We start from the raw sequence: 23,241 nt of genomic DNA on the forward strand, positions 1-23,241 counted from the left end.
CATCACAATGGCCCCCTTTCGAAGAAGTTTTTCCCGTTGAAAAACTGTCGTTCGATGCGCACCACACAAGCTATCACAACACACCGATGGCACCACACTGCTTCTTCGTTGACATGTCTCACGTCGAAACACCGAGTCCACAGAACGTAACATTCAACCAACAACAATAAGAAAAGTTTTTGGCAGCAACTAAGAACAGTACAAATACAGTCATTAACTCCAGTAACAGTCCACCACACAAGCATAACCTTGTAATAATAACACACAGAACATATTCACTGCAACCTACTCATGTAGTCGGCTCCGACATTCTCGGATCCCTTTATATGTTCTACGTGAAAGTTGTACTCTTGCAGTACTAAACTCCACCGCAGAACTCTGCTGTTGAGGTGTTTTGCTCGAGATAAGTACTGCAACGGTTGGTGATCTGTTTGAACCGTGAAATACGTCCCATATAAAAATATGTGGAACTTTTCCACTGCCCACACCAACGCGAGACACTCCCGCTCGATTGTTGAGTAGTTCTGTTCTCGAGGCAGTAGCTGACGACTGGCGTATTTTACCGGGTATAAAACACCGTCGTGCTCTTGCATAAGGACTGCACCGATGCAAGAATCGGAGGCGTCACTGCGGAGTACAAATCCACGTTTGAGATCCGGAGCCTTTAAAATAGGTCCAGACGCCAGAGCTTGCTTTAGTGTTTCGAAAGCTGTCTGCCCTTCAATATTCCAATTGATCTTGTTACTCTCCCTTTTCTTTGTCATCTCTGTCAGAGGCCGTGCCTTCTCAGCGTAGTGAGGGATTAGATCACGATAATATCCTGCCAAGCCAAGAAACGAACGTAGTTGTTTCTTCGTAGTGGGTAATGGGGCTTTGGCGATTTTTATGATCGTGTCCTTTACCGGCTGAATTGTTCCATCTCCCAGTCGATGACCCAGGAACACAATCGACGTCATTCCAATCTCCGATTTCTGGGGCTTAATTTTGAGTCCTGCTTCTCGAATCCTATTCATCAGTTCACTCAGAGTCTGCATGTGTTCCTCCCAGGTTGTCGTAGCGACGAGAACATCATCGATATAATGAACGACGTTCGGGATGCCCTGAAGGAGACGTCTCATTAGCCGGGTAAACACTGCGGACGCTGTTTTGATACCGAATGGCATATAGAGGAAATGGTAGTGTCCCGATTGGGTGGAGAATGCCGTTTTTAGCCGGGATTCTTTGTCCAAGGGCACCTGCCAGTATCCTTTCGTAAGGTCAAACTTGGAGAAGAATTTTCTAGTGCCGATCTCTGTAAACAATACATCCGTTCTCGGAATTGGTTCTGCGTCGGAGACCAACACATCATTGATGCGACGGAAGTCGATGCAAGTACGGTAACTCTTATCGGGCTTCTTCACCAGCACCAATGGTGAGTTGTAAGGTGAGTCGGACCTTTCAATCACTCCGAGTCGCAGCATTTCTCCGACTTCTTTCTCAACTACCTCTTTCATTGCGAATGGTAACGGATATTGTGGAGTGTTGATAGGCTCGGACGTTGTCAGTTTAAGACGACACTCTAACAAGTTTGTCTTGCCGGGGACTTCGGAAAAGACGTCTTTATGGGTGGCTAGGAGCTCGTCAATTTCTTCCCTTTGTCTATTCCTGAGGTTAGGACCAAGCTTGATAGCTTCAGTACCAAAGCCCTCAGTAGCTTTAAAGGTAGGCACTGGCGTGTCTGTCTCTTCCTCTTCCACTACAATGAAAGATGCGGACTGGGGTAATATTTCTGGAGGACGCTCTTCGTAGCGTTTTAACATGTTTATATGGAACAGCTTGGTAGTATGTCCCATATCCAGCCAGTAGTCAGAGTCACCCTTCTTTCCTGTGACCCTGAAAGGTCCTTTCCAATGCATCATAAGCTTGTTTTCCGTCGTGGGAAGTAGTACGAGGGCGCGGTCTCCAACCTTTAGCCGACGCATCCGACTTCCCCGGTCATAGTATTTCTTCTGCGTTGTTTTAGCTCGTGACAGGTTTTCTTGTGCCAACTGCAATGTTTTTTCTAGGCGATCTCTGAGATCCAGGACATACCCATATGTTGTCTTCACTTCCTCGCTTTGATTGTCTCCGGTCCATAATTCTTTAAGTAGACTGAGAGGTCCTCGAACATTTCTACCGTAGATCAGCTCAAAAGGCGAAAATCCCAAGCTGGCTTGCGGGACTTCCCGGTACGCAAACAGGAGTGGGGCTAATAGTCGGTCCCATGTCTTGGGCTCCTCTTGGCACAATTTACGCAACATTTGCTTTAGTGTGCCATTAAATCTCTCCACTAAGCCATTACACATGGGATGATAGGGTGTGGAACTGAGATGCTTGATCGCCAACAAGTCATTGACCTCTCTCATTAGCTCCGATGTAAAGCATGATGCCTGATCACAAAGTACCTCACGCGGGAACCCGATTCGAGAAAACATCTCTACCAGTGCCTCGGCTACTGTGGCTGAATCGATGGATGGCAGGGCTATTGCATCTGGGTATCTAGTAGCGAAGTCCACTAGTGTTAGTATATATCGATTACCCATGTGTGATATTGGCTTTAAAGGCCCGATAATGTCCACTGCCACTCTTTCGAATGGGGTGTCTATCAAAGGCATTCGACCTAGTGGTGCCTTACCAACTCTGCTCTTGGGGTAGGTTCGTTGGCATGCGTCACAAGAGCGCACGTATCTCCTCACTGCCTCTTGAACTCCTGGCCAGTAAAATGATTGTAGAACACGATCAATCGTTCTTTTTATTCCTTGATGCCCCGACATCAGGGTTTCGTGCGCCAAAGTAAGCACTTGGCTGCGCAATCTTTGGGGCACTACTACTTGTTGAATCACCTTACCAGATGGTAGGTGATAATAGCGGTATAGCAGCCCCTTTTCTATCTCGAACGAATAGGACTTTGATCCTCCCTGTAGCCCTTGACCTACTTTACTCCTGCAAGAATCTAGGGTCTTGTCCCGTTTTTGAGCGGCACTAAGATCCTTTCGGGTCGTCTTCAAGGTGGGTACATCGATTTCAGATGAGATTGACCGTTGCTCTCGGATTTTGATACCAACCACTGAAGACTTCAGGGTACCATCCTCTCTATCTGCTCCTTTTCCACTCGCTATATAGTTGGGGTAGGTTTTTACCGGAATCCTTTCCTCCCACTTGGTATCGGGGTCATGGACTTCACGTGAACCTGGTACATTTCCGACGATAAGGTCGTAGAGTGGGTTTGTCATGCATTTGACAATAGATGTACCAGAAAAATAAGGTGAATGAATTTCCACCTCCGCCTCAGGAACGATGATGCTACTGCCATCGGCTAAGAATAGCGTAGCGGTAGTACCTATGAGGGCTTCATCGGGTACCAGAGAACGACGCACCACCAGTGTATTGCTACCCGTATCCCGCAACACTGAGACGGTTCGGCCAAAGATTCGGCCCTGTAACACGGGCATTTTGTGTGTGGCAAACTTCGGGTGAGTATTCACGGCGCCCGCCATGTCCTCTTCTTTGTCCGGTGAAAGCTTCACTTCCGTTGAGTGCTCCTCTGGCGACAAAAGACATGACGTCTTGTTGGCTGAACCGTTCTTCTTTGAGCAAGTTTTGGAATCATGCCCCGCCTTCTGACAATATCCACAGAAAGGTTGTTTTGACCTTGATCGGCACTCCGATGCCCTGTGACCCATTTTGCCACATACAAAACAACGTACTGCTCCTCTCTCCGAGTAACTACCACTTTTTTCCGTATTGCTTTTAGATTCCACTTTTTCTCGGAAAACTAACAGGTTGACTTGCCTCTGAGCTTCTAAAAAGTTATCTGAGGCCTCGGCCATGTCCTCTAGCTTGTTGAAGTTCTTTTCTCGCAGGAAAAGTGCCAAACGGTGATGACAGTTTCTTAAGAACTGTTCTGTAACTATCAAGTTACGAAGAGCCGAATATTCTTTTCCGGTCCTCGACATTTCGACCCAACGATCGAAAAAACTCAGTAGCCTAGTTGCGTACTGCTTGCCTGTTTCGCCGTCCTGTGGCTTGCTTTGTCGGAACTTTTCCCGATACCCTTCGGCCGTAAAACGGAAACGCTGGAGCAACGCCAACTTGGCTTTATCATAATCGAGTGAATCCTCCGGCGAAAGTCTTCCAAACACCTTTAAGGCTTCTCCGCTCAAACATAAACTTAAAGCTGTGGCCCATTTGTCCCTAGGCCATTCTTGACCGATGGCGACTCTCTCGAACCTTTTTAAATAGGCGTCCAAGTCGTCCCGGCTTTCATTAAATCCCGGTATCAACTTATGAGGATTCACGCTGCATGAAACACTCCTTTCTTGTGCTGAGCCTGGTGCTGAGTCAACAGTTCTTGTCTCTACACGGCTATTCTCAGCTTCGGCAAGTCTAAGACGCAGTTGCAGGTTTTGGTTCTCTAATTCCAGCTGCTCCTTCTTTGCGCGTGTCTCCAGTTCGAGCTGTTTTTCTTTTTCGCGCGTCTCGAGCTCAAGCTGCTCCTTCTTGGCCTGCGTCTCCCGTTCCAACTGTTCCTTTCGAGCTTCTCGTTCCGCAGCCCGTTCCTCTCGTGCTCGTGCCTCCTTCTCCTCGTACCATGCTTTAAAATCCGCCCCATCAATTCCCATGCGATCCGCCAAGGCCATTAGCTCTCGCATATTCGACATGATGTCAACCGCGTCAATAAATGAAGGTGTCAAACCAACGGCTTCGTCCTGTCGCTGCGGACGCCAGTTTGTGATGCGGGTTCTTGTTGCTGATTTGTTTCTCCTGGTTGAGCCCCGGAGAGTTTTTCTAATAAGGACAAAGCCGTTTGCTTAACAAACAACACCTAAACATTTACTGCAGAACTGAAGCAAAACTCAAACACAAACTACAAGAAATGAGTAGCTGGCTAAAAGCGGGATTTAGAAGGAAAACAAACATCTAAAGTCCCGAAACTGCCGACGGAAAGTCACAGCTACATGATGCAGTTCTGACGCGGTGATTCGGCGGTGCAGGGAAGAGAGCAAGTTCGATCTCACCAAAACGTTGCTGCTGTAATGGTGGCGACGGCGTGTACCGATGCTCGCTGGCGGCGACGATGGAACGGGACTCGCTCGGTGATGCCTGTGGCGGCCCAGATTCGCCCGATGAGGTGGCTGGTTGCAAGGCTCAGGCCCGTGACCCGAACTGCCGTTGCTGCACCCGCACCGGAATCTGCAGGCCTTGGTCTCGACCGTTGAGGCAGCTCGCCGTCCTTGGAAGGCGTTGTCCGGAGGTCCAGACCGGGTGAAGTCCAGAAGGCTCAGGTCTGCCACCCGACTGCCTGTCTTCAGCTCCCAGCTGTGACCTTCCTCTTGCCTCGTTCACCTCGAACTCCTAGCTCTTTTGCCCTTCAGGATTGGCTTCCTCTGGGGCACACTTGTCTCGTCCCGATTGGCCTTTCAAAACTCCGTGGTGATCAGCCATTGGCCCTTGTTTGCTTTATGGTCTTGGATGCTTGCGCTCCACGCTCTCACGTGTACCGGTCCTCGGCGTCGTCGTTGTTCAGGCGACCCAGCACGTGCACTCGGTCATCCTTTAATTTCGCGCACTTTTCAATCATTCACAATTACGCGCACCAGTCGCATCACCATCGCATCACAGGCATACACACATGCTTGACACATGCACATATCATGCACACAATGGCCATTTGTCAGAAAACACATGCATTTGACAGAATCTCTGCTAGAAATCTGATGCTCTACCATTGCATAGGAATGTTGACTGTGCATAAAAGTTTACTCAAGATTTATGCAACCCATTTGAAGTCACTATCACACAACATTTTTGTTTCTATAAAATTGTAATCCCAAGAGTCTATAAGGTTACTGCATGCTTGGAAAGGGCCTTGAAGCACCTTTCTTTTAAGCCTAAGCATCATGCTAAAATGTTTGTGAGGCCTTTCTTGAAATGAACTACCAAAAAAAAATTTTTTTTTAAATGCCCAGATATGAATGGAGAAAAAAGAACCTCGCACATTCCCCTCTTAAGAGAGGTGCCACAGATGACAATGTCTTGCTTATCATTATCACTCTTAAGTTTCAAAGAAATTGTCTGAAGGCTGAACCACATGTACACCTACGTTACAGTGGCTAGAATAGGAAAGTGTGATGAACGCGCCGGCTAGCGCGTAACGCCTTAGGAGGATCACCAGATGGCACTGGCACACGTTCGCAGGTCACCCAAGGCAGCGATGCGCTGCCCAGAGACGGGAATCAACCACGCGCGTGGGCAATGTGAAACATTTACTATATATATATTTTTTGCCCCTGCATTGCCTCAAATGGCGACCGAGAAAATATGTTAATTAGCTTCTGGAAAACAGGATGCCTACACGGGTGTGCGACTGAACTTAAATATAGTCAGGTCGACAGGATGCCGAAAGTGAGCGCGTGACGGCACTGAAACATTTTATCGATGTGAAGTGGTAGAAGAGTGGAACGATGAACTCAGCTGTGAGCCATTGCTTGCAACACCTTCCACGGCAAACCATCATTACCTCAAGCACTAATCTGTATATAAAGCCCCATCATTCATAACGTCATACTCAAAGACGTGAATCACGAGCGGTATCTGGATGAAAACCTTTTATTTTCTGCACACAGGTCATACAACGCATTTCCGAGTACTGACTCACTATATGTTTGCAACAATGCATTCTTAATAATTGGTCGCGCGTCCTTTGTTATCTCCAAGAAAAAGTTTTATAGTTTACAAGTGCCCCACAGAACATTGGGCTCCAAGCCTGGTGATGCGTACTTCCTCTTTTTACGGGAAGGTGCTCGTCTTTGTGGAGTACCTTTGTGTAAAAAGGCAAATGGGTGAGCAGAAAAAACTTGGTCACTTGATTGGTGAGGCTCGGGCCATGTTGTGCGCAGCCCAGTGTGACATTTTTCTTTTTGCTAAGCAGAAAACAAGCTTTTCCAAGCTGTCACTGTGAAGCTCGTTGTAGCTAAACCACTTTGAAGGAGTAATTTCAAGGGCGTCTACAAATGCAAAAAGCTTTGCCGAAAGGCCTACCCATAGGCGTCCGCACGAGGGGGGCAAAGGAGGCTGGCCACCTAGGAGGGAGGCGCTAAATCTGTTCTCTACATTGACTAGGCATCGGGACACTCTTTTAGTCATCTAAAATGGGGGCGTAAAATCTGCCTCATACACTGATTTAATAGGGAGGAGGCACCCTGCAAAAACCTTCGCCCCCTCTCGCCCCTAACGGCAAGCACGCCTATGGGCCTACCCCTTTCAATGCGGACAATTTCGCCATTCACAGTATGCTCGAAGTGCCGGGAGATGTACCTCTCGCCGAAGTGCCGCTCGCGCACAGCAGAGTTTTCTTAAAGCAGCTTTTCAGCGCGCGGGATCGCTCTCCGCCACTGCGCTAACAGAGCTTCGTCCTTGGGAACGTCGAACGCATGCTTCTTTTTAGCTGACTTGTAGCCTGTAGTGAACCCCGGGACGAAGCAATGACAGTTTTTACGCCATGAGAGTGCATAAAGAAGCACTGGTGTCAGAGTGCCCCCGCAATTAAAAAAAAACGAGGACGAACGCGCTCAACGAAACTGTCAAGAATGTGCAAACAACGTATAAACAACTGTGCGCGCCCCCCACGCGGCTCCTCCTCGGAGGCTTCAGTGCACTCCGTAGGTGCCGCTTGCCACTCATCACACTTTCCTATTCTAGCCACTGTACCTACGTGGTGCGACATGGCTTTGCCCACAACCAATGTGATTGGCAGAGAGTGGTCATATCTATATCGTGCATTTTTGATGTCACAGTCAAACTCAATACAAAGAGACATCTGCCAATTTCTGCCTGCTAGTAGTAAGTATGCCACCGTGGGCATATCATGTTGGTGAAAACTGCAATTTTTAGCTAGGTGTGCCTGAGCTACACGTGCATTTAGAAGTGTGTAAGTGATTTGGTTTTTATTTCAACAATACCATTATGGCCACCCTTCAAGGTCAGCATCTGACAAAAGTGCCTGAGAGCAACAAATGAGTGATGAGAGGATAGGCAGGACACATTTTAACTTCCAGTTCCCCTTCTGCTTAGCTCTAGAAGGGTCGCATGCATGTAGAAGCTTTTCAATGATTCATGGGGAAAAATTATAGCTCCTAGCTAAATCAATTCAACCATATGATTAACCCCTTAATTTTACTTAATGATTGTGTATTCCTGTTTGCAGGAATGGCATAGGAAAAGAAAATACTAATACTATCTAGAGCAGTGCTTAGCCACGGCTACAAAGCAACTATAGTTGATCTTAACTTGCCAATGTACAAGTTTTAATTCAAATATATGTTTTCAGCATTTCAGTGACCTGAATGCAAGAGTTCATTTGAAGTTCAGCAACATAAATAAACAAAAAAATACAAATCATATGCTAGCTTCACCTGGCTTTGTCGGTCATGAGGATGCCACACTGGGTGAGGGTACAGGCATCTGTACTGATCAGGGGAGAAGAGCAGAAACCGCTTGTAGCCCCTCAGCTGGGCAAAGAAGTTCTGCTGTTCATCATAATGAACAGGTGTAATGTTGCCTATGGAACAAGTATAAATTGTTCAGTAAGTACTTTTAGAGAAGTTTTTTTATGCGAACAGAAATTTGGTGCCTAACAGCATGAAAAGAAAAGGCCCACATATTTCTATATTGGATAATATTTTTAGCTAATGACATTAAAAAACAATGTGCATCTACCATCTTGGCCAAAGTAGTATTACTGTTTAATTCAATGCAGATTATGAGAAATTGCTTTTTTAATGACATATTTATTCCAATAAAAAGCTTTTTTAAGGAGTGACAATGGAAGAAAATTATGTGATCATACAAAAAAACAGTATGACAAGCAACTTCCATCTTTTACTAACATATATGAAGCATTTGTAGGCGGTACCTGTGTAAGATATGAACAATTGGTGATTGTTTAAAAGAAAAGTAGCTCCATGTGATGACTTGCACGATAAAAAAAATATTACACGAACTACATCAACATATAAGGCACTGGACAGAAATAGGTCAACCTTGACTGAACAACCAAATATTGAAACACAGTAAACAGACTTGCCACGAATTTGTCCTTAGGATTACAAAAAAAAAAAAAAATACGGATACCATGTGCTCCTCACACCAGGGATTTCACGACAGTAGTCCAACAAGAAGTGCCAATGAAAAGTCAAAACATAACAGACCCACACCCTTCCACTCTTTCTGTGCAGCACAATGCACTGTCTTCACTGACAGGGTAAATGTAAATATGAATGAATAAATAAGTTTTAATTGAAGCCATGTTAGATAAGCAGTGAAATTCCAGTCTTATGAACATGCCCATAGTTATGACTAATAAGATTTTATTTTAGCACAAACTTGCATACATAACCTTCAGCAAAGTTTGGACTTGGGCTCATTTATACGGCATTCTAATCTAGTTGCACTAAGCAAAATGCACCAAGGACTAACGAAAAAAGAGGACAAGACAAGTGGTGCACAACACTTGTCCTGTCCCCATTTGTGTGTTAGTGTGTTACAGCCGATAGTTTGCTTACAGCAAACTATTAGCTGCAGTATCTGACAGGGAGCGATGTTTTTTAGAATGCAGGATTTTGCACAGCAGGCCACTGTGATTGTTAATTCCTTTTTCAGTCTTTCTTTTTTAGTTTTTCTTTTTCCATTTTTGTGTCAATGCATTTTTTTCCAAGTCTTGCTCTTCTTTTCCTTTTTTTTTGTAACTGTTTCTACAGATACTTATACAGCACTTTCATAACAAAAAAATTCAGTAGAAAGGCAGCGCTTGTCCTGTGTGTTTGCTTTTCATAGCCATGTGTTTTTCTGCACTGTTCAACTTTAGAACCAATAACCCAATAGCCCAGTCAGCTACTTTATCAAGGTATCTTAAATTGAGAATTCCCACATCACCAAAACCGGAAGGGCATGCGTCTGCAATGAATACGCATATGCAAATATTTACAAGTGCGGCATCTGGAGCAAAATTAGTTGCAGCACCTCCAGCATTTTTAGTAGAATAAAAATAAATCTGGTCCTAAAGACAGATTTGATTACAAAAGAAAAACAAAGAAAAAACCCCAGAAGTCACGGTATCTTTTCAGTTGTATCGATAAATGCAAATATTTCGAATAAATGATCAAAAAGGCCCAGAAATACATTACTCAAAATACCTCGAACAGTTACATATCACCATACATTCACAGTGAATTTTCACCAAATAGTAGGACTGATATGTCCCACATTCTATGAAAGGGTCAATTATTCTGCACATCAACATTTCACACAGAGAAACTCCAATGGGTCACTTATTAATGGGCAGTAATATAATGACAATAGTGTTCATAAAGGAAGATCCAAGCCTCAATAGTGAGCTTGTCACCATAATAAAAATATGTGGTTTCAATATTAACATTGTTCATGGGATAGAAAGGCTACATCTGCAATCAGGCACATACTAAAGCAAATACACGTAAGCAGCAAATGTGGTGCGAGTTACCACTTTTGCAAGAGGCATACATTTGCATCATGAAGCATAAAATAAAGAACCTGGGGACCTAACTACGAAAAAGTGCAAGTTCAATGACTTAAGGCAGGTTTTAAAGCTTTATGTAAAACATCGTCCAGACATAGCAAAAGAAAATAAATAATAATTTATGGGGTTTTATGCATCCAAAATAATGCATGATTATGAGACATGCAATATGGGAGACTCTGGGGAAATTCTGGCCAAGTGGGGTTCTTTAACATTTATCAAAACCAAACTGCACAGGCACTTTTGAAATGTCTTCAATCAAGATAGTGTGAGAGATACAAAAACAAACATAAAATTTGATGTACACATGTTTATGTAGTACACATATATATACTTATATCTCACATACATCATAAGACACATGGGCGTTTTTAGTAACATGGAGCTTTGCAATGGTTCACACATTCATTCCAATTGGCTAAGGAATGGAACTAATTATTTTGTGATCTTTTAGAAAAAAAAGTAAGAAAATGCTGTACATAGTGTGCAATGTTCTCTAGTTTGCTAGAGAACTTTGCACACTCTGTGGTCTGCGATGAAGCCAATACAATAAAATCTCGTTAATTTGGAATTTCAGTTAATTCAGCCACAGCATCTGGTCCCGTCCAAAATGTACATTGTTGTATGACTGAAAACTCTCATTGATTTGGACAAATTTGGCCACGCTTCAGTTAATTCGAACACCCGACCGCAGTGGAGTCACGACGGGGCAGCAGCAGCGAATTCTTTTGACAAAATCGACGGCGCACCTGAACAACTTTGGGATCGGATTGCGGCCTCTGAGATTCAAAACTTCGTCCATTGGTAGTACATCTCGGAGGCACCCCCCAAAAAACACACATGGTGGTTTAAACAACCAAAATGGAAGGCAGTGCATCACTACTGCCATCAGCAACGGGCAACCCCCGGATTTGCCTTTCCTTTTTTCTTGCACGTCGAACACTGTTGCGTGACGGTTGAGTAGGGATTGCTCACCTCTAGTGTGCTTCAAATTATTTATCTGTACGGGATGAGTGCCTTCTGCTTACTGTTTTCTGTTTTATGAGAAGTTCGCCGGTTTTTATTTCATTTTTATCACCGTGTGTTTTTGTGTGTGTGTCTATGTGTGTGTGTCTATGTGTGTGTGTTTGTCTACTTCGTGCGCGCGCGCGACCACCGCGCGAGCAACGCCGGGATGGCTTCCCCTCCGTTTCCTGCGGCTCCAACCACCTTAACTCCCGCAGCGAAGAGGGCGAAGTACGAAGCAAAGGATTTAGCTGCGAAGGCGTTGCAAGCTAAAGCATCTCAAAAAGAAGTGACGGAAAAGTTCAATGTGAAAAAAAGCACGCTGAGCACGTGAAGACGGAAGAGAACACTTAAGTGAAGAACGAAGAGCAGATTATGCAAGCGTATGACGGGGACATGCTTGACGACCAAAGGAAGAGGCTTTGAACAGCAGCGCATCTCCAGCTAGAAGAAGCGCTGTTCCGCTGCATTGCTATTTTGCGCGATGCGCATTTGCCCTTGAGCCGCCCCCTTATCTGCGCACAAGCAGAGAAGTTCACAGTGACCATGAACATTGACTCCTCCAATGCGCCAGAAGGCTGGTTTGACCGCTTCAAGAAGCGACACGGGCAGGTGTTCCGCAACGTGTGCGGTGAAAGAGGTGCGGTTGACGAAATGTGCAGGACTGGCGGTCTGGACTATCCGCGCGCCTTTGTACGTGTAAGCCGTGCAACATTTTCAACACTGATGAGACAGCGCTGTTTTATAAGGCTCTGCCTGACAAGACAATCGCGTTTAAGGGGGACCCGTGCGTCGGTGGAATACAAAGTAAAGAGCGCGTGACACTTCTTGTGGCTGCTAACATGACCGGCACAGAGTGGCTGCGATCGAGAAGGCTGCGATGCCAAGATGTTTTCAGAATATTAAGCAGCTGCCTCTTGACCACCGGTTCAATAGAAAGGCTTGGATGACAGCTGAATTCTTTCAAGCCAGGCTGTGTCAGCTCAACCGCCGCTTTGTGGCCAAGGCTCGGAAAGTGTTGTTCGTGCTAGACAACTGTAGTACGCACACGAAGGTGTCCGGACTCGAGAACATTGAACTGCTATTCCTGCCTCCGAACACAACGTCTTCCCTGCAGCCAATGGACCAGGGAATCATAGAGTTCGTGAAAAGCCGCTATCGATGGCAGGTACTTGAGCGGATGTTGCTCTGCATAGAGTCAGGCAAGCAGTACGAAGTAAGCCTGCTAAGCGCAAATCACATGCTGACATACGTGTGGAACAACACATCGCCTGAAGTAGTCACAAAGTGTTTTAGGCATAGTGGCTTCGTGCACAACGCCCCCGATCCGGGTGTAGTGGCTGATGAGGAAACCGGCGAACATCGCCTGAAGTAGTCACAAAGTGTTTTAGGCATAGTGGCTTCGTGCACAACGCTGCCGATTCGGGTGTAGTGGCTGATGAGGAAACCGGCGAAGAGCAAGACGGCCGCTATGTGAGCATCATGCCAGCTGATGTGCCCCTGGGCGATTACTTCGCAATTGACAGCAATGTTGCCATGGCCGGCACAGTGACTGACAGCGATATTGTCGCCGAAGTCTTGGATGGCGATGGGGAATTGGCTGACGAGGATGTAAGTGATGCTGACGAGCGTCCACGCCACACAATGATGGAGGCTGCGTATGCGTTGGGCATTGTGGAGGACATATGCATGCTTTCCTCGGACAGTGTGCGCGGACTAAGCCACTTGCAGGAACTTCACAAAACTGTGACTTCGTCGCACATTGCGTCTATGAAGCAAGCCGCGATAGCAGACTTTTTTAAGAAATAAAGGTCTGATGGTATAGGAGACATTTTTCAAGTGTTGTGTTCGTACTCACGATAATTCGTACCCTCGGTTAATTCAAACATTCTCTCCGGTCCCGTGAAGTCTGAATTAACGAGATTTTACTGTACCTGACAACAACAAACTTTAGCTTGAAGATAGCACTCGTCTGGTGTTCTTGATCTTCCTTGTGCCGTTGTTTTATTGCACTGCTTGTTCAAATATGAAGTCCTACAAACACGCCTAAATTGCAATTCTAGTTTGCTAGAAATGCAGGTGCAAAACCACTAAAATTAAGCTTTTTAGCAGTTTTATGACGCAGGCAACATCGATCAAGCAAATTAAAAAAGAGGGCAGCTTCCAAAAGTTTATCAGAATACTATGCCTAATTTTTTATGCTGGTATTCCAATTCCCATTGAAGTAAGCACCTAATAAAAAAGTTACATATGATTTATTTTGTGTTGACATGACTAAGAGGTGTAGCTGCTTGAGGCAACATAATCACGCTTGTGCTAAACATTCCCATAAAGTGCACAAAATATGTTGTTTAGAAACAAATACAGCTAGAACGCTATTTAGGGAGGCTAGTCTAGCTGTCCTAAACGAGGAATTAGAGGGTGTTCAATTTAGGAAAACACGAGGCTTATACAGTGCTGATGAATGGACATGTCCTATGCTAGCATGCCAGCGTAAGATTAGTTGAGAGAAAAGAACTAGGGGTGGGTTTTTTTTATACAGATGTATGGTGGTACAAGACTACACGCCTTCATCGAGCCATGAGGATCATTTGGTTGAACACTTCTATGAAGATGTAGAGCCAGCCAATAATAACGTTAAGTCACAGTAGACTATTGTGATGGGCGACTATAATGCCAAAGTAGGCAGGAAACAGGCTAGAGACCATGCAGTGGGAGAATATGGCATCGGCTCTAGAAATACCAGAGGAAAGTTATTAGTAGAGTTTGTAAAACATAATTTATGAATCTTGAATACCTTCTTCACAAAATGGGCTAACCGTTAGTGGACGTGGCGAAGTCCTAATGGCAAAACTAGAAATTATATAGATTTCATTCTGTGTGCACAACCAGGCATTGTACAGGATGTAGAACTAGTAGGCAAGATCCGATGCAGTGACCATGAAATAGTAAGAGCTCGTATTCCCTTAGATTTAAAAAAAGCAAAGACAAAAACTGATACGCAAGAAGCCAACTAATGAACTAGCGGTGATAGCGAAAATACAGGAATTTAGAATATCGCTTCAGAATATATTCAAGGCACCAAACGAAATGACCAATGTTGTTGTTGACAAAATAAATGATAATCTTACTATTATCATCAAAAAGTGTGCAATAGAAGTTGGAGGTGCATTCACTAGACAGGACACTGGCAAACTACAACCTCAGGAGATGAAAAATCTTATTAAGAGACGACGAACTATGAAAGCCTCAAATGTAACAGACAAAATAGAGCTAGTGGAGCTTTCGGAGTTAATAGGCGTAAGGTAGCCGATGTCGGAAGGTATAACATGGAGAGAATTGAGCAGCTGCAATGCAAAAAGTGGCAGAAGCCTAAAAGTTGCGAAAGAAAACTTGTGCATAGGCAAAAATCGGATGTATACACTAAAGAACAAGGAAGGCAATGTCGTAACCAATATAGATAGGATAGTTGAGGTGGCGGAGGAGTTCTACAGAAAGCTGTACAGAAGCCAAAAAAACCAGGATGATATTGTGAGAAACAATAAGGGATCAGAGGAATTCCACATCCAACCAGTAACGACAGGGGAAGTAAGGAATGCCCTAGAAGAAATGCAAAGAGGCAAAAACACTGGTGAGAATAAAGTACCAACGGACCTCCTGAAAGATGGCGAAGAAATTGTGTTAGAAAAACTGGCCACCTTATATACGAAGTGTCTCTAGACGGGAAGGGTACCAGAATCTTAGAAGAATGCCAATATCATCCTAATCCATAAGAAAGGAGACGTGAAGGACTTGAAAAATTACAGGTTGATCAGGTTGCTGTCTGTTCTCCACAAACTATTTACAAAAAAAAAATAGCTAATAGAATTAATGATATGTGGGGTTTAACGTCCCAAAACCACCATATGATAGCTATGAAGCTAATAGATATGAAGCTAATAGAATTAAGGCGACATCAGAGTTCAATCAAGCAAAGGACCAAGCAGGATTTCGTTCAGGCTACTCCACAATAGACCATATGCATACTATCATTCAGGTAATAAATAAATGTGCGGAATACAACCAAGCCCTATAAATAGCCTTCATAGATTACTAGAAGGACTCAATATAGACATCAGCAGTAATGCAGGCACTATGTAATAAGGACATCGAAAAACGCTACATAAACATACTGGATGAAATTTACAGTGTACCCGCAGCTGCCACAGTTCTTCAAAGAAAGCGACAGAATCCCAATAAAGAAGGGAGACACGATCTCTCCAATGCTATTCACCTTGTGTTTGCAGGAGGTTTTCAGGGCCCTAGATTGGGAAGAGTTAGGGGCAAGAGTTAATGGAGAGGATCTTAGTAACCTGTGATTCGTTGATGTCATTGCCTTGATGAGTAACTCAGAAGACGAATTACGGCTCATGATTACTGAACTGGACACTGAAAGCAGAAAGATAGGTCTGAAAATTAATACGCACAAAACTTAAGTAATGTGCAATAGTCTCGGCAGAAAACATCTAGTTGAGATAGGTGAAGAGACACTGGAAGTTGCAAAGGAATAGCTCTACTAAGGACAGGCAGTAATTGCTGAGCCGAACTATGAGAGTGAAATAAATAGAAGAACAAGGATGGGGTGGATCACATTTGGCAAGCATTATTAAATCATGAATTTTAATCTGTCACTAACCCTCAAGAGAAAAGTATATAACAGCTGCATCTCCCCGACACTTACCTACGGAGCAGAAATCTGGAGGCTTACAAAGAGGGTTCAGCTTAAATTGAGGACGACGCAGCGAGCGATGGAAAGGAAAATGATAGGTGTATAGGTGTAACCTTTAGAGACGAGAAGAGAGCAGAGTGGGTCAGAGAACAAACGGAGGTTAAGAATACCATAGTTGAAATCAAGAAGAAGAAGTGGACATGGGCCGGGCACACAGCGCGTAGGCAGGATAACTGCTGGTAATTAAGGGTAACTAACTGTATTCCCAGAGAAGGCAAACGCACGAAGGGGATATAGAAAGTTAGGTGGGCCGATGAGATTACAAAGTTTGCAGGTATAATGTGGCAACAGAAAATACGAGAACGGGTTGATTGGCGGATTATGGGAGAGGCCTTTGCCCTGCAGTGGCCATAGTCAGGCTGAAGATGATGATGATATTTTGTATTGACATGACTAAGAGGTGTAGCTGCTTGAGGAAACATAACCACGCTTGTACAAGACATTCCCATAAAGTGCACAAAGTATGTTGTTTAGAAAAAATACAGCATAAAAACATTTATGTCATAAAAGTTACAGTTCCCATGCACATTAATGAAGGCTTACATGTTTTGGTGAATTCAGATTTAAAAGTAAGTTTTTAGATACAAAAAAAGGCTTTAGTACCATGCTACATGAAAGATGCACAATGAGCTACTATTAAATAAATATTTTTGCTATGAAACATTTGTAAAACTTTCCATCAGTGCATATTGCTTGCAACAGAATGTCGTCACAAGAGAGGGCAACTTAACCAGTACCAGTAAAAGTACTCCTACACTTGAATGGTTTCAAAACAGCATGACACAGGTGCAGATTTAGTACAGACAAATGGTCTAAAAAGAGCTTATCCAATTAGTGCTCACTTGAATTCAACATAGGCATCATCCGAATAATAATAATAATAATAATAATAATAATAATAATAATAATAATAATAATAATAACTAATGTTTTATGTGACAAAACCACCACATGATTGTGAGAGATGCAGACGTAGAGGGTTTCAGACATTTTGACCACTGCTGCTTCTTTACCATGCACTTAAATATAAGCACATGGGCCTGCACTCAAATGTGGCTGCCAAAGCCTCAATTCGATCCCGCAAAAGATCTCTCAACCTCCATCCTATTTAAGTTTCAGTGCTTTACAAGCCGAAAACACAACATGAATACGAGGTACCTGTTAATGGGTGTCTCGCAGCCTGAATCACAACAGTGTTCATAAACATGCAGCCTGTCCATATGACACAAGAGAGGGTACTATCGTGATATGCAAATAGTACTACAATGAAGCCGATGGGAACATGTATAGGTAACTAATGATCGCTTTTCAGAAGCACCACACGACGTTGTAATAGTACCAGTGGGCTAACATGTCAAGAAAAACAGAAATGGAGGCAATATGATGCTTAAATTTAATACTTGCTGACCTTCAGTGGCAACAAGGAGGAGGTTTGATGTCAGAGGGCCCCAGGCATTTTGCTTCTGCTGCCGGTTAACCCACTGCCAGTTAAAGCTGAGGAAGTCAAGCACCATGTTCCGCCCAACTGTTTCATTCAAGGACTGCTGCAAGTAGTACCTATAAAGTGTAGGCAACTTTGGATAAACAAAGTTAGGTGCCAGAAGCACACTGTATAGTTTTGAAAAAGAATACACCAAAACCATAACTATGAAAAGCTGACCAGTGGTATCAAATATGCATTTAATGCAATAAAAAGCACAATTAAGTCATTGCCACAATGTTAGATACAACACAGAAATACACAATGATTAATTCGATAAGTGCAGTTGCTTTAGAAAAAATTTAATGGCAATAGCAGCATATTTGATGCTTGCATGTGCCAGCGCCACTGAAACAGCAACTAAGCACAGTTTACCTAAAACGGCAGTTACAACAGCTACAAAGAGATACTATACAATACAATATCATTGTCCCTGTAAAAACAACTAAGAAATACACCAAAGCAGAGAGTGAACACGAGCATTGTAAAAAGAAAATTAATTACTTCAGAAGCATATGCTAACCAATAATTAGTGGAATTCACTTAAATGTGGGTCACACTGCGCATTATAGAGGAACTGGTAAACGAACATTTGCCTACAATGGCATTTTACAATCCCAATTCAGAAATGACAAAAATCCATGCTTACTTGACTTATGAAGTAAAACCAGATATTCGAAAGGAGCAGGCTCTTTTTTCCGGCAGTTTTTGACAATCCTAACACAAGGTGACTCTGCAACACCTGGTCTAATATTTCAAGCATTTCCATCTTTTGACATCTCTTTCTCTATCCCATTATCAGACACAAAAGTCACTGAATATAAGTGTTGCTATATGCAGGTTTGCTTAAAGCCATGCAGTACACCCTCACAGGAAAACTGTAGCTGCGTGTATGTGTAGGTATACACTCACGTACACATGCATGCACACACACAGACATACACATCTCTCTCAGGCCCATAAAAAAGGCTGGTCTGTTCAACACAGTGTTACATGCTCAAAGATCTGCATTTATGAAAGGATAACTATGGTGGAAGTAAGTGAAGAAACTTCTGCATTATTGAAATATGTTGCAGATCACTTTTAATGGGAGATGCAATTAGAAAAAAGCTTAAGTTCATCTGTAGCCAAGGGCAATGAAATTTTTGCTGTGTATATAGCCTTTTATGCAGATTTCCAATATGTAGTTAGTTTTATAGTAAGTTGCAGAGCTTTCGTTTTTACAGTACAATGTGCAAACTCTAGTTTGTTTTAGACAAACATTTTATGCCACAAAACTTGTAGGGTTCCAGCTATTAATGGCTCATATTACTGCACATTAACTGTAGAATGTAAATACCTATCAAAAAAGTTCGTGTAAGACATTTAAATGCCTAAGAAAAATTGTTATGTGAGAATTCTTAGAATGCTCAGCCCATACTAATTGCTTACCTTAGGTTTATAATAACTACACAGACGATAAGTTTTAAAAGGTATTCTTGCACCCTTCACATGTTAAGAAATATGTGGGCAAAATTTAATCTCGATCGGGCTATCAGAAGAACAAAAACATGATGTCTCAACTCCAGAAGCTGTCCAAAAATGGACCTTAAAAAAAAAAAACACATTTTAAAGGTATAAGTGAAAACTCATCTATACGAAAAGAATATGTTTTTTAAAATGATTTCTTCAATCATGAAGGCTTGGCAATCATGGTTATTTTGAGCATGTGGCTTCAGTGAACTCCTCATGTGAAATGCAATGGCAAGCAGCCAGGTTTCAATTTCCAGGGGACTCTAGACAATGAGCTCTTTTTAGTTTTTAGTAGCTACCTTGTGCTTTTGAGAAGTGATTTTAACCTAGTTCGAGTTCAATCACATTCTTCAGTTTCTTTTGTCATGAAAGTAGAGAAACAACTTGTGAAAAAAGCTTGTAATGCTTGTGAAAGCAAATAAAAACGAAAAATATGTTACTTCCCAAAAAATGCATTTTTTGACTAGCATCTCCCCTTAAATAGGGGAGATGCTAGTCTTAAATAGGGGAGATGCTAGAAATAGGGGGCACTTAAAAGTATTGAGTAAGTAATGAGAATCTTTTTTTTTTTTTTTACTGAAGTGCTAGGGCAGTTACCTAACACCCACATGTGCCCCTAGGAGCATGTACTACACTAATGTTCCCATTAGTTGGCAAAGCAGCATCCTTTCATAATGATGAAAAAAACAGCGCTGAGTGAATGGGGACACATGAAGAAGACATACAACACAGGCGCTATGTTGTGTGTCTTATGCCCCTGTTCACGCAGCGCAATTTTTATTTTTATATTTATGTACCAACAAGTCCAAATTTCCAGTGCTGATTCTTTCATAAGTTTCATCAGCTCTCTGCACTAATCGCTTTTGTCGTTCTGTAGCCATCTGCATTTGTTTTTACAATGGTAGACGTAAAACAATGTACGTGCATGAAGCTTTTTTTTTTCTTTATGAACAGGAGCCCTATAAACTATCTTGGAAGATTTCAATTATATGTTGAACAAGGCAAACTAAAAGCGAGAACGATTTTGATTACAATCATTAAAATAGAAAAAAAGGTCAGTTTAATTTTCTACCACAAAATGGCTACCAATCTTACTCTGAAAAGGCCAAGCACCTGAGTCAACAGTTCAGAGGAAAATGCTCCTGTTCGTAGAAGTGAGGTTAGCGGCTTGTGCACCATGACAACACACATACCTACACAGAACTAAGTGTATTTGTAATCACACCTAGTTCTGAAAAGGTAGGCTCTGCGTATGTGCTTTTACCATCATGGCATGAAAAAAGCACCTCGCTTTTTATACAGCCCACGTATATCACACTACTGCACTTCTGTTTCCTAAATATATGAGGAAGGTAAATGATGAAGTGATGATGCACCTGAGAATAAGTGAGTAATGGTTCCAGAATCGTTTCAAACAATTAAAAATGCTGTATCTTCACTGCATTGTCCTCGCAGTAGGCAGCAAGCTATTGAATGTTTCGAGCAAAGCAAAAACTAAACAAAAAAAAAACATTCTCATTACTTCTGCCCCCCCCCCCCTGATACTTTGTTCATGATACTTTCGAAATACAAAAAAAAAAATTCTGCAAGATATAGCTTTTAACTGATGCATGTAAAAATGTGAAATCAGTACTTCACACCCTAGTCTTAAGTCAAAGATTACATGTATAATTAGCATATGGCTCACTTGGTTCGGCCACCATTCCTCAATTGCTCTGCAAACTGGCCTATTTTCATCTCCAGTCGACGAGTTGGAGGGGAAAAGTTTTTGAGTCGATGTTCCTTGACCTTGGCATCGTCGTAATACTTGAAGACAACAGAATCTGATTCATACACGGTGCAGTCACCGCTTCCCATGTGCTCACAGAGGTAGTCCAAATCCCACTTAAGTGCCGATGTGACCAGGTTGGTGTCCGTCAGGACTGCAGGCATCTAATAGGTAGCAATAATTTGCAGCATTAAGAAAATATCAAAGACCTAGAATGACAAAAAGCAAAGTACAACAGAGTATCCTAAACGAGTCTGACAAAACAAGAGGTTGCGACACACCCGTGTAGCTCAATTCGCAAAACAATGTTTCAAAGACACATACACACATCTTGTAAGCACTGCTAGCAGGAGAAAGTTTTTATCGCTGTCACAAAATGCACTTTTGATCAAGATCCATTATCTTGATCATGGTTGACACTTGCGCTAGATGAGGAAGGGAGCCAATAGCGGACGAGAAATTTCATGTGAACGTAATTTCTCAATCGCGATCGGTTCCTTTGCGCGAGCTACGGAACCGCGCCAATCACACTCGTGAAGGTCGATTCCGAGAGAACTTGGTGGTAATCGAAATTGCACCGTGTGCGAAGACGGCGCGATTGGTTGCAGCTGTTGGAAGGATGCCGCTAGATTGACGATTTAGTGCGGTACATTCTTTGTCCAATGCTGGGGCTAGGGCGAAGCTTTTAACGTGGGGCTACCGTACTTAGTGCCCTTCGCTTATAAGGATCGACACCGTGTGTAATGTCACGAAGTCAAACGCGCGTGCAGACCAAGCTCATCACGTGCCTGAAATTCGAAGAGTCGCCTTGCGTGTGCTTGGGGTGAATCACTCGTATGTGCATTCACAAAGATAACAGATGCATCACGCCATAATCACGTCAAAGTGAGCGAAAAATGTGACCATACAAAGCTCAGAGTGATTACAGATGAAAACAACGGCATAAGTGAAATACATAACAGTTCATCTGAGACGTCGCAAACACTTTAGAAATGGTTTTTAAGGTACACGGCAAAACAGGCTATCAGATGCATTGTAGCTCACCATGTTTGCGATTAGCCGATCCGCTTCAGGGTCAGTACAGCTTAAGCGAGGGACAATTTCTAAGGGTATTCCATAATCATTAAATTCCATTTTGGTATCATCTTGCGACTCTGAGAGCTGCGCCATCTTGTAGTTCGCCTCCACAGTTGCTAGATAGCTACGACTTCCTCTGTGGTGTACGTTACCACGAGTGCGGCCGGTCTGGAACACTGGAAGCCTTGCTCGCGAGAGCTCGCGAGCGCGCGCCTGCATGGGTTTTCTTCATGGCTCTGTGGATGTCCTGGTAACAAAAGAGACTTATTCATAAACAACAAAATTTCCCAGTAGGCCGTTTTTTTAAAGAGATACATCAGCTACTGCCGTTTCTATACGGCTGTATTTGCCCACATAGACTCTGCTGAGTGTCACAGGACCCCCGACAGCAAAAGTTTTGTTTGCGAGTTTTTTAAATGTAATTTGTAGCTTTGCGTCTGGTAATGTGAGAATTATGTTCTAAATACTCTAACGCATTGTATAACTAATGCTAGAGGCGTTCATTCAGATTAATTTGGCTTCAGTTCAAAACAACGTTTTCAGAAGTAGGTAAGCTGCAAAACTCCCCGCCTCCGACAACCCGTCACACGGCGCAATGACAGCTTTCGGTTTAGTGGCGCTAGTGGCGCAACAAGCTTCCGCTAGCAGATGAAAACGCGTAGTCGTCGTGGTAAGACGCCGTGGCGGCCGTTCTGAATGGCTTTGCCAACATTATATTATCAGGATTTGCTGTTGGGCTGCGGCAGAAACTTAATGCTGCGTAATATTGAGTGGCATAAGGTAAATACAGTATAAATATGCCTTTCTGAACTGCCCACAATAAACGATCGTTCACATACATATATACGAGTCTTTCCGTTAGTTGCTAGTTGGTGTACGTTCGCAATTGATTTTAAGCGCAAAAACCGCAATTACATTGTCTTGTATCCTCTCTTGTGATTGTGTTTTTCATGCCTTAAAATGAATTACAACTATTTTGCGCATTCCCGTGCATTTTGTCTGGTTCTGTAGTCAGTTTTTTTTTTCCATGTCAATCACAATCTTGAGCAACTTAGACT

At 43.1% G+C, this 23,241-nt stretch overlaps 1 protein-coding gene across 3 annotated transcripts in view; it reads right to left on the reverse strand.

The window, feature by feature from the left end:
• Window positions 1–22,760, reverse strand: part of LOC119177212 (hypoxia-inducible factor 1-alpha inhibitor) — a 78,471-nt gene extending 55,711 nt beyond the window's left edge. For 2 of the 3 annotated variants that reach the window (XM_037428628.2, XM_037428627.2), the window contains exons 1-4: window positions 22,151–22,760; window positions 21,026–21,270; window positions 17,755–17,903; window positions 8,433–8,578 (exon numbers count right to left, since the gene is read on the reverse strand). In XM_037428628.2, the coding sequence (XP_037284525.1) occupies window positions 8,433–8,578; window positions 17,755–17,903; window positions 21,026–21,270; window positions 22,151–22,402 (792 nt within the window). In that variant the 5' untranslated portion in view covers window positions 22,403–22,760. Of the gene's footprint in view, window positions 1–8,432; window positions 8,579–17,754; window positions 17,904–21,025; window positions 21,271–21,430; window positions 21,553–22,150 lie in introns of those variants that run through there. The other variant, XM_037428629.2, reaches the window with a different exon arrangement.
• Between the last annotated feature and the right edge of the window lie 481 nt (window positions 22,761–23,241).

The sequence above is a fragment of the Rhipicephalus microplus genome, chromosome X (assembly GCF_043290135.1).
Source record: "Rhipicephalus microplus isolate Deutch F79 chromosome X, USDA_Rmic, whole genome shotgun sequence".
Classification (NCBI taxonomy): domain Eukaryota; kingdom Metazoa; phylum Arthropoda; class Arachnida; order Ixodida; family Ixodidae; genus Rhipicephalus; species Rhipicephalus microplus.